This window comes from Pyrus communis, chromosome 9 (genome assembly GCF_041283825.1).
Source record: "Pyrus communis isolate YQ-2024b chromosome 9, ASM4128382v1, whole genome shotgun sequence".
Taxonomy (NCBI): Eukaryota; Viridiplantae; Streptophyta; class Magnoliopsida; order Rosales; family Rosaceae; genus Pyrus; species Pyrus communis.
The window spans coordinates 9,051,320-9,063,312 of record NC_142573.1 but is presented as its reverse complement, the minus strand read 5'-3'; the positions used below and the strand labels follow the sequence as shown (position 1 = coordinate 9,063,312).

At 37.0% G+C, this 11,993-nt stretch overlaps 1 protein-coding gene across 2 annotated transcripts; it reads left to right on the top strand.

Moving 5' to 3' along the window:
- The first annotated feature begins 406 nt into the window (after positions 1-406).
- Positions 407-2,839, top strand: LOC137738752 (glycerol-3-phosphate acyltransferase 1-like). Of its 2 annotated transcripts, none has more exons than XM_068478228.2 (2): positions 407-1,252; positions 1,758-2,839. In XM_068478228.2, the coding sequence occupies exons 1-2, from the start codon at positions 518-520 to the stop codon at positions 2,646-2,648; spliced, it is 1,626 nt and encodes a 541-aa protein (XP_068334329.1). In that variant the 5' UTR covers positions 407-517; the 3' UTR covers positions 2,649-2,839. The 2 variants fall into 2 exon arrangements, with proteins under 2 accessions (XP_068334329.1, XP_088555743.1); XM_088699617.1 differs by having other exon boundaries at positions 426-1,256; positions 1,762-2,839.
- Positions 2,840-11,993: the final 9,154 nt, after the last annotated feature.

The following is an 11,993-nucleotide window of genomic DNA, read 5'->3' as shown; positions in this document are numbered from 1 at the left end:
CCTACTGTTTGTTGCTATCCAGAAAGCTAAAAAGGGGCGGCCTGGCACAGCATGTTGACGAGCTCAATTTGCATAAACGTTTAAGGAAGTTTTAATTAGAATATCGCTAGAGTGTAAATTAAGGGATTACAGTTATATAAATTAAAATGCAAACAGTTTCATCTTTCATTATTAAGAAATATATTATAGATGACGAGTGTATGACACTCCACCTAAAATGTTCCCTTTTTAATGCCCTTGTAAAGATGACAAGAAGGAAAAAAAAATGAAAATAATAGGAGAAACACAAAATTTTGAGGTTTGAATTAATGCCAACGGTGTGGCTATCCAAATGCTTTTGGTCAACCATCCTTCTCACTCTTTAATCGTGTTCCTATAAATACACAGCAAACCCTTCCTCTTCCCCACAACCTCCTCTGTTTCTGTATCTCTCTTCTCTCGTTCTATCTTTCTTTGTCATATCTATCAAAACTTCTCTTACCATCTCTGAAATAGGTCTAGGGTATATCAAGAAACCATGGTCCTCCCAATGGTTCTTCTCAAACTCACAGACTGGGTTTTGTACCAGCTGCTAGCAAACTCATGCCAAAGAGCTGCAAGAAAAGTGAGAAACTATGGTTCCCTCGTAGGCAATTCTCCTCCTCTCACATCACCGCAAAAACAACCCTTTTCATTTCCCAGTGTCACAAAGTGTAATTTAGAGGGCAGAGAGTATGACACAATTGCATGTGACATTTTTGGATCCCTTTTGAAATCCCCATCTGTCTTCCCTTACTTCATGCTTGTTGCCTTTGAAGGTGGCAGCATTTTAAGAGCCCTTCTTTTGCTTCTATCGTACCCGATTTTGCTGGTTTTCAACTACGAGCACAGCTTAAGGGTCATGATTTTCATAACTTTTTGTGGTCTCAGAAAAAAAGATATGGAGAGTGTTGGAAGGGCTGTTTTGCCCAAGTTTTATCTGGAAAATCTCAACCTTCAGGTCTATGAGGTTTTGGGCTCAGCGGGATCTAGGGTTGTCCTCACAAGTGTCCCTAGAGTCATGGTTGAACATTTTCTCAAGGATTATTTGGAAGTTGGTGATGTTTTGGGGACTGAGTTGCACACCATCGGGCACTACTTCACTGGTTTGTTATCCAAGTCTGGTTTTCTTGTGAAGCACAAAGCTCTCAAGAAACATTTTGGAGACAAAAAACCAGATATTGGAATTGGTTCTTCAAGCCTCCAAGATCAACACTTTATATCCCTTTGCAAGGTATGTAATACTACTTTCAAATTGTTTCCTATTTATCCATGCACTCTCAAGTTTGATTTCTCCTTGCACCTGAAGTTTCAGTTTGATCCTAATATTGCTTGTATAAAAGAAATTATATCTAATAAAAATTGTCATGTATTTTTCCTTTTTAGGCATAATCTTACACCTAACCCATAATGCATTAGAAAATCATTTTCAAAAATTACATCCTTTTCCCACTTTCCAATTTCCATCATGTAATTTTTATCTAAAATAACCCAAGAAGAATCCCCCTTTCATTCCTCTAATTAATGGGAGATGTTGCACAAATTAATTTAATTTCCTTGTTTGCAAGAATAATATTATTTTGGCCTAGACACGGTACATGTATGTATTACCATGCATTGGTATTTGAGTCTACTATGTACATTTATGAAAAGTTAATTAGAACATTATGAGAAGTTTTAAAATGTGATGGCATGATCACACCGCCATTTGGTGTTATTAACCCACATAATTGCAACAGGAAGCCTATGTAGTGAACAAGGAAGACAGCAAGAGTGGTGCAAAATCAGCAATGCCTAGGCACAAGCACCCAAAGCCAGTAATATTTCATGATGGAAGGCTAGCATTCTTGCCTACTCCATCTGCAACCCTATCCATGTTTTTGTGGCTTCCTATTGGAATAATCCTATCCATATTCAGGATCTCAGTTGGCAACATCCTCCCCTACGAAATTGCCCTATTTTTGGCCTCCTGGACAGGTGTCAATCTCTCAGTCAAAGGCTGCATAAACTCCACTTCTTCAAACCCACAAAAAACGGGAGTCCTCTATGTTTGCACACACAGAACCCTACTGGACCCAGTTTTCCTCAGTACAGCTTTACGCAAGCCTTTAACTGCAGTCACATACAGCCTGAGCAAAATGTCCGAAATCTTAGCGCCGATCAAGACTGTCCGGTTAACCAGAGACCGAAAACAAGACGGTGAAACCATGGAGAGGCTACTTAGTGAAGGAGATTTGGTCGTTTGCCCTGAAGGAACAACGTGTCGAGAGCCATACTTGCTGAGATTCAGCTCACTGTTTGCAGAACTGGCTGATGAGATTGTGCCAGTGGCTATCAACACAAATGTGAGCATGTTTTATGGGACAACAGCCAGTGGATTAAAATGCTTGGACCCAATTTTCTTCCTGATGAACCCTAGGCCTGCATATTACGTTGAGGTTCTTGGGAAGCTCCCAAAAGAGCTTACTTGTGCTGGGGGGAAGTCTAGCAATGAAGTTGCTAATTACATCCAGAGGAAATTGGCTGATGCTTTGGGTTTTGAGTGCACCTCTCTTACAAGGAGGGATAAGTATTTGATGCTGGCTGGGAATGAAGGAATTGTCCCTGATAATAAGAGAAAGAAGCCTTAATTTTCATATAATTAAACTTTTTTCTCTTAAAATTCATGGACGGATTTGATTATATTTATTTAGCTTCTTCTTTGTTAAGGTGGTTAGGAAACCATTTGCTTTGATGTTGTATATGGTAATTTTTTGTTAGATACCACTATTATTGGCAGATTGTTATTTCTTTATTTGAATTCAATTTCTTCTTTTTCTTATTACTGTTGTTTTAACCTAATGATATACATATTCCTATCTTTCACGTCCTTTTCTTGAGTAAAGATTATGTGAAATTAACTAATCATGTATCAAAGTAATGGTAAAGAGAAATGTCACAGAGTTTACATTTTGTAAATCTCATCTCTAATAAAAATAAAATCTACCTATATTGACGGACTATATCTCTATTATCACATAGAGATACATTTAATAAAAAAAGACACAAATTAATACAATTCATTTTGTTTTACATGGCCATGCACTTGATTAATGTACAAACAAAATACAAGGGCCGATTTATTTGACTTTTTCTTAAGATTTAAGTTTTCCCATCTGCATTGGTATTGAGGAATGTTCTGTGCTTGCAATGAATGAGATATAAAAGTAACAGTCATAAAATTGCAGAGGGCTTATCATAGTAATCATTAATCTTAGGGACGAAGATCTAAAGAAAACAGATGGTACGCATGCACATTGGTCGACACAAGGTTCTCACACGTTTTCTTTTTGTAGTTGAATTAGGTTTAGACTGGAAACGTTTGACAATTTGAGATGGTGACTTCGAGCAGCTATTTATGTTTTCGTAGTTGACGAACAATTGAACAACTTGAGCTACTCTTATCTGCTAACCATATTATCTTTCTTTTCTTTTATTGCATTACAACTTAGACAAGAAAGGAAGGAGATGAGATAACAAAACAAAAAGCCTTTTTTTTTTTTTTTGAAAGCAAAAAGTATCGAATTGAAATTGTTATTGGCACACAAAAAAAATTTCATTTTGCATTTTGAACTTTCAATAATTAGGAAAAAAAAAATACACTTGTGAGGAGTATAGAATTAAAATTTTAAAATGCTAATAACAATTCTCTTGATTATAGTACACTTTGAAGAAAACTATGCAATAAATCTATTCTATGGAGTTCCCCCAAAAATTTACTTATCTTATTTTTAATCAAGAATTTCGTATTAAATTCGATACTTTAGAAAAATATCAGAATAATCCTATTCTTACCACATTAATACACCACATTAGTGTACCACATTATGTGGCATCTGATGTGGCTGTCCACATCATCTAAATTAATCATAATTTAATTTAAATTAAAAACCATTTAATAAACCAATAATAAAAATAAAAATCTGGAATTAAATAGTGATTGTGGCATACAAGAAGTCTCTCCTTCCTTCCTTCCTTCCTTCCCCGTTGCTTCTTCTCCCATTTCTTCTTCCACCCCATTTTTTTGTTTCAGACCAGATTTTTTCACATTAGTGTGGATACCACAATCTCAACTAATTCTTAAAAGGAGTAGATGTTTAATCAACAAAATTGAAAAACAAAATGCCTATATCCAAACACTGCTTTCTAAAGCTATAAACCAGAAACCAATTTCTTCCAAGATTCAATCTTGCAATCCTGCAGCAACGCTTATAGCTCAAGAAGAATGCAGAGGAAGTTAAGCAAAAAGTGTCTTAAAAATTGAAGCAAAAATTGAATCTTCCAATATTCATAATCTGATCATGAAAATGTTTCTACTTTTTATTCACATTTACAAGTTGTAGAACAATATTGATTGAACTGATAAATCTACTGTATACAAAAAATGTCTAAAAAATTGAAGAAAAATCCAAACCAGAAAAAAAGTACAAAAAATCTTAGAACCAGAATGTTCGTCATCTAACTACATAAGCAATAGTATGAGGCCACCATTTGAGATTGTCTTTCATGTCAATTTCAGTCTCCAATGCAGAAAACCTCCAATTCATGAATGGATTCTCTATCTTCCTCTTCTCCCTGATGTTTGCAGCCCAGGAATGATTCTCTCCAAGAACCGTTCTGGCAGCACACCCTCCAAATCAAAGTCGTCAACTCCGAGGACCTGCTTTATTTTCTCATCAACCAACGACTTCAATTCCATTACTTCGTCTGCTTCCACTAATGGCGAGGCTGCAAAAAAAAAATCTGGGCTGAAACAAAAAAAATGGCGTGGAAGAAGAAACGGGAGAAAAAGCAACGGGGAAGGAAGGAAGGAAGGAGAAGACTCCTCGTATGCCACAATCATCATTTAATTTCATTTTTTTTTGTTATTGGTTTATTAAATGGTTTTTAATTTAAATTCAATTATGATTGATTTAGATGATGTGGACAGCCACATCAGATGTCACATAATGTGGTATATTAATGTGGTAAGAATAGCATTACTGAAAATATCATGTTAAACTCTAGAATATGGGAAGGGCACCAAATGAATTTGATAAATAATAGTCAATTAGAAAATGACGAGCGAAATAATAAATAGTGATATGAAAGTCGTAGTTGGACTGGTCAAAGAACGTCAAAGCAATATCTCGGGCCAATGCCCAGGAAAGATACAAAAGATGAACCCAAAAACCAACGGACCCAAACAACCCAAAATAGGTTGGTCGCCCCTCAAGTGAAAAATAAAGAGGTATACAAGTAAAAAATAGTATGGGAAGTCATTTCAATAAGAAAACTCCCCTAAATATATATGTGATATCCCGTCCTCAAAATTATTATTTTATTTTATTCTTGACGTATTTCGAAGATTTGATTGGAACTAGTTCTTTATTTCTCCAAATTTGAGAAAAACAAAATGAGGGGTACTTTAGTCATTTTCAATTTTCTCGACCTTTTCGGTCAACTCTTGAATTGGTTAGGTAGAGTTCGATTCCATGAGCGCGTAGGTGTAAACGGATCTTATTTTCGAGTCAAAACAGAGAAGTTAGAGTCGTTTGAAGTTGGAGTGATGACGTGCATATTGGAAATATGGTTTGTTTTGTATGATTGGCTTGATTTGATGAAAGGTGAGGGCTAGTAGTGGACTAGGACCCTGCTTGGTTAATCCGCATTGGGGGACCATACTATATGCATGGATCGTGTTTGGTTAATCCGCGTTAGGTGATCCTTATGGCCATGTATGCTTAGGAGTAATCATGCTTGGTTAATCCACATTGGGTGATCACTTCCTAACAGCTGTAGGAGTGACTCTGCTTGGTTAATCCACATTGGGGGGTCACGGCCTGCTGGGTTACTTTCTTGGGGGTGGCTCTGCTTGGTTAATCTGCTTTGGGGGGCCACTTCCTGTTTGGTTACTTACGTAGGCTTCGGTCGAACTGCATCCCTCTAGCCATACTTTTCATTGTGTTGTATAAGATTATGGTTGTGAGATATTGTGATTTGTTTCAGATGAACCGTTAGATGTCTAGTTGACTCCTTTAGAGTTTTCAAAAGTTTGGTATTGGTTTCTTATGAATGATTTATATTCAAGGTTTATAAATTGTGATTGATGGCTGGTTTTATTATTGTATCACATGCTTATTTTATTATCACTCACCCGAGTTTCTCAGCTTATCTGAGTGCATGATTTGCCGGTGCATCAATTCCATAATGTTGGCATTGACTTTACATATGACAGGTCTGGGCAGATTATGAGAAACCACTTGATATTTTGGTTCCGTTGAGTGGTCCGAAATCCTTGCTCTTGTTCATTCCATAAGGTGATCTTAGAATCCTAAATTCGAGTAGATGGGAATTACCACAATAGATATTGTGAAAATAAATTAGAATTACCATGTTTATTACTCATAATCCAAGTGGGGAATTTTATAGAGTTTCTTGGCTAATTCGTGAAATTTTATGTTATCGCATTGTTTGATTAACGTAATTAAATGCTAAGATTGTACATCTTAGATTCATGAATTGATTAATTGACAGGATTGTGGAATGACGTTGGATATGAGTGTGGTTATTATGAGTATTTTAGTTGATTAATATTTCTAGAGAATAATATGTACTTTGTTAATTCTTAAATATGTTACACGCTATGAAATGCGATTTTATGTGGAAACGTGATGATTATGTGATGGATGAAGTGGAAATGTTAATCGTCATGTGGGATTATTATGTTGGATATCATTGTTATTGTTATGATTAGACTTGTTGATAAATGTGGCTAGAGAATGGTATTGTACATTGTTGGTTCTTTGAAGTGATATATGTTGTGAATTGCGGTATCATGTTGTGACATAATGACCTATATATTGATGGAGGGGAAATCACGATTTTCAGGTGGGTTTGTTATGTAACCCTGAGTCTAGTAATTTCATGCTTGTCAAGTTCTATTGATTGATTGAGAAATGTTATGCCTTTCGACTTAATCGGACTGTGTTATATGTCAATTATTGTGCATGACAAACTACGAATGGCTTGATCCCTGTTTAGGGTACGTAGGCAGTCTAACGGGGAGGTTAGATGCAGCCATAAAGCATACGAAAAATTACTATGCGATTCGATTATTAAGTTGTGCTTTGCCCATATCCCGGAGGTGGGGTATGATAGATACGGATTTTTGGTGACGTCACGTGTCAATTCTGGATATATGTCGGGATTGGGGCGTGACAACTTTTATGGTATCAGAGCATTGGTCCCCGGACCTTTGAATTTTCAGCGGACGCTGATGCTTGCCCTGTAGTATCAGTGGTGTCAAATTTAGAGTTTCCTTAGATTTGTGAACCTTGGAGGGAGAGACTAGTACGTCTAGCCTATGGGATATGAATTGGGTAGCTATGTTGACCGTTCGTTCGAATCATTTACATTGGTTGTGGTGATTCAATTCGTATCAGTTTCATTGTTTTCTTATTCTAAGTGTTCTGTCCAAGAACGTTGTGTTCTTTTGAATCTGGTGGCTAAAGTTTCCTTAGTGAGTTAGTCGTTAAGGTAGAAGTTTAGTTTCGTGGTGAAGTGGTTGTCTTGAAATCTCCGTGTTGGATTTGATTGACAAAAGCGTTAGTGGGGGGATACTTCTTGGATTCGTATTTTTGGATTCTTGAAGTATCGAAAGTGAAGTTGGTTAAGTTCTTAGTGTCGATGAGAAGGGTGAGATCCTTATCCGATGTTGATGACGTGGTTGTCAATATGAGTTCAAATAGTGGTGTGGTAGTTCCTTGTAGTTGGGCTTATGGAAATTTCAGGGGCGAAATTTTTACAAGGTGGGGAGGATGTGATATCCTGTCCCCAAAATTATTATTTGATTTTATTCTTGACGTATTTCGAAGATTTGATTTGAACTAGTTCTTTATTTCTCCAAATTTGAGAAAAACGAAGTGAGGGGTACTTTAGTCATTTCTAATTTTCTTGACCTTTTCGGTCAACTCTTGAATTGGTTAGGTAGAGTTCGTTTCCATAAGCGTGTAGGTGTAAACGGATCTTATTTCTGAATCAGAACGAAGAAGTTAGAGTCGTTTGAAATTGGTGGCATTTTGGTAATTTTACCAAAATGCTATAATTGGAGTGAAACCTCCAGGGGGAGGTTTCTGAAAAATGGGAGGAAAAGCTACTGTTAACCCGTTTTAGGGGAGAATTGGACCCATAAACCCACAATACTTGACCCGCTTGTATCTTCTTCATTCGAGCTCCGTTTTGGGTGATCTTGATGTCCATGTAAAGCTCTTGACGAACCCTATATCTCTGTGATGTTAGATTTCCCAATTTATTTTCCATGTTTGCAGTTTGAGGTTGCAAAGTCCACGAGTTTTCCGGCGGTTTTATCATTTTTCCGGTGATTCCGGCAACCCTTTCCTTCGAGTGAGGTATGAAACTTCATCTACTCTTCATAATCTTCAAGTTTGTATGCTTAGTTTGTGCTTTCGTATTTATTTTAGAGTTGGGTGTTTAGAACCCTAGAAATCCGGTTTTCTCCGGTGAATTTGGACGGTTTTCGGTTAGAATTTATTGTCGGCCTAGTTATGAAAAATGTTTCCCTTGTTGAGCTCTAGCTACCACGTAAATTTGAGCTCATCTAGTTAATGTTGAAAATTCGGGGTTTCTAAACCCTTCATCTTGACTACCACCGCGTGTGGCGGTGCGTGGGATCGTTCATGAGTGTTGTCTAGGTTTCAAATACCTTCTAGTGACCCTGTGAACCTATGTCTAGCTTGGTTTCCGAAGATTCAATTGTTTGGTGTGGTGATCAATTTGGACCGCCACTTGCTTGTGTGATTGACGACAATCCGACCGTTGGATCATAAGAAAATTTTAGTATGTTATTCTAGATGCATAATGTGGACCTTGGGTGGTTATGGATCATAAATCCGATGTGTGGATCTTCAAGATCGAATTACGTAGAGTGTGGACCCTATCGTTGACCGAGAGTTGAATGGTGGTCAACATGTCTCGATACGTTCTAAATAATAAAATCAGTACTATGGGAGACTTAAGTGAAGTCTAGTGGGCCTACATTGGTTAGAGAATGACTTGAACATATGTGATACGTTTATTACCTTGATTTCTTATATTGGTATCATCTATGAATTTAACTTGGTTTTATAATGTGATTCTATTGAAATGTGATTATTAAACATATATTTAGTCATAGACCTATATATATATATATATATATATATATATATATATATATATATTTAGTCATAGACCTATGTTTATTAAACATGATTTGGCTTGTGTACTGATGATGATCGTGATATGTGATTTGACGTGCATATTTGAAAGGTGGTTGATTTGCATAGATGGTATGATATGATGAAATGTGAGTGATTTTAATATATATGAATATGAAATGGTATTATAATTATGTTTCCTAAATTGTTAATTTTTATATTTAGCCATCGAGGTAGTTTATGAAGTGGGATTTGACGTGCATATTGGAAATATGGTTTGTTTTGTATGATTGGCTTGATTTGATGAAAGGTGAGGGCTAGTAGTGGACTAGGACCCTGCTTGGTTAATCCGCATTGGGGGGTCACTAGTGGTCCTGCTTGGTTAATCCGTATTGGGGGACCATACTATATGCATGGATCGTGCTTGGTTAATCCGCCTTAGGCGATCCTTATGACCATGTATGCTTAGGAGTGATCATGCTTGGTTAATCCGCATTGGGTGATCATTTCCTAACAGCTGTAGGAGTGACACTGCTTAGTTAATCCGCATCGGGGGGTCACGGCATGTTGGGTTACTTTCTTGCGGGTGGCTCTGCTTGGTTAATCCGCTTTGGGGGGCCACTTCCTGTTTGATTACTTACGTAGTCTTCGGTCAAACTGCATCCCTCTAGCCATACTTTTCATTGTGTTATATGAGATTATGGTTGTGAGATATTGTGATTTGTTTCAGATGAACCGTTGGATGTCTAGTTGACTCATTCAGTGTTTTCAAAAGTTTAGTATTGATTTCTTATGAATGATTTATATTCAAGGTTTATAACTTGCGATTGATGGCTGGTTTTATTATTGTATCACATGCTTATTTTATTGTCACTCACCCGAGCCTCTCAGCTTATCTGAGTGGCAGATTTTCCAGTGCACCAATTCCATAATATTGGCATTGACTTTACATATAACAGGTCTGGGTAGATTATGAGAAACCGCTTGATATTTTGGTTCCATTGAGTGGTCCGGAACCCGATGTTGTTGAATTCCGTTGAGTGGTCCGGAATCCTTACTCTTGTTCATTCTGTAAGGTGATCTTAGAATCCTAAATTCGAGTAGATGGGAATTACCACAATAGATATTGTGAAAATAAATTAGAATTACCATGTTTATTACTCATAATCCAAGTGGGGAATTTTATAGAGTTTCTTGGTTAATTCGTGAAATGTTATGTTATCGCACTGTTTGATTAACATAATTAAATGCTAAGATCGTGCATCTTAGATTCATGAATTGATTAATTGACAGGATTGTGGAATGACGTTGGATATGAGTGTGGTTATTATGAGTATTTTAGTTGATTAATACTTCTAGAGAATAATATGTACTTTGTTAATTCTTAAATATGTTACATGCTTTGAAATACGATTTTATGTGGGGAACGTGATGATTTATGTGATGGATGAAGTGGAAATGTTAATCGTCATGTGGGATTGTTATGTTGGATATCATTGTTATTGTTATGATTAGACTTGTTGATAAATGTGGCTAGAGAATGGTATTGTACATTGTTGGTTCTTTGAAATGATATATGTTGTGAATTGTGGTATCATGTTGCGACATAATGACCTAAATATTGATGAAGGGGAAATCATGATTTTCAGGTGGGTTTGTTATGTAACCCTGAGTCTAGTAATTTCATGCTTGTCAAGTTCTATTGATTGATTGAGAAATGTTATGCCTTTCGACTTAATCAGACTGTGTTATATGTCAATTATTGTGCATGACGAACTACAAATGGCTTGATCCCTGTTTAGGGTACATAGGCAGTCTAACGGGGAGGTTAGATGCATCCATAAAGCATACGAAAAATTACTATGCGATTTGATTATTGAGTTGTGCTTTGCCCATATCCCGGAGGTGGGGTATGATAGATACAGATTTTTTGTGACGTCACGTGTCAATTCTGGATGTATGTCGAGATTGGGGCGTGACAATATAACTAGCCATTCTAATTATAAAACATTAATCTTTATGTACAAAGAGAGAAAAATTGTTTATCCAATTAGGTCCCAACTGGCCAAACCAAATTATGGACAAGCAATTGCCCATACATTAGGAGAGATGGAAACAAAGGTGTCCACGTGATTCAATCCACTAATGTTATGTCTGTTTGCATCGGTCGCAGTTCTGGTGTCTCTAAATTTTGTGTCTCCTCAATGTCTCTTCTCTAATTGTTTTACACGTGTCTTTCAACTTAACATTGTTAACTTTATTATTTCTTTCATTAAAAGGAGAATTTCCAAAAATCCTCTAGGCACACCCACCGCAACCCCGCAGGGAAAACATCCCCTTCTTCCAGTTTCACGGCCTGAAAAACATCATTCCCCTCCAGTTTCATGGCCGAGAAAACATCATCCCCCTCCAGTCTCTCTGGGCACACAAATCGACTGAATTTCAACCATCGTCGGCAGATTCGTCGGGGAAACATCTACTCAAATCCTTTGACCGTGAGCATCTGGCCTGATTAGAAACCAGACTATCCATCCCACAACAAGGCCACCACCAAGTCCCTCATTAGAATCCAACATCCTCCTCCTCCAGTCCCTCTCACTATCATTATAATGCAAAATCCAAACCAACACATCCTCCTCATTTGATGGTTGAATCCATATGAAATCCTGGGGGAGAGAGAAAGATAGAGGAGACTTGGTTGGCGTTTATGAATATACGGAGTTGTCGTCGGCAATGTGG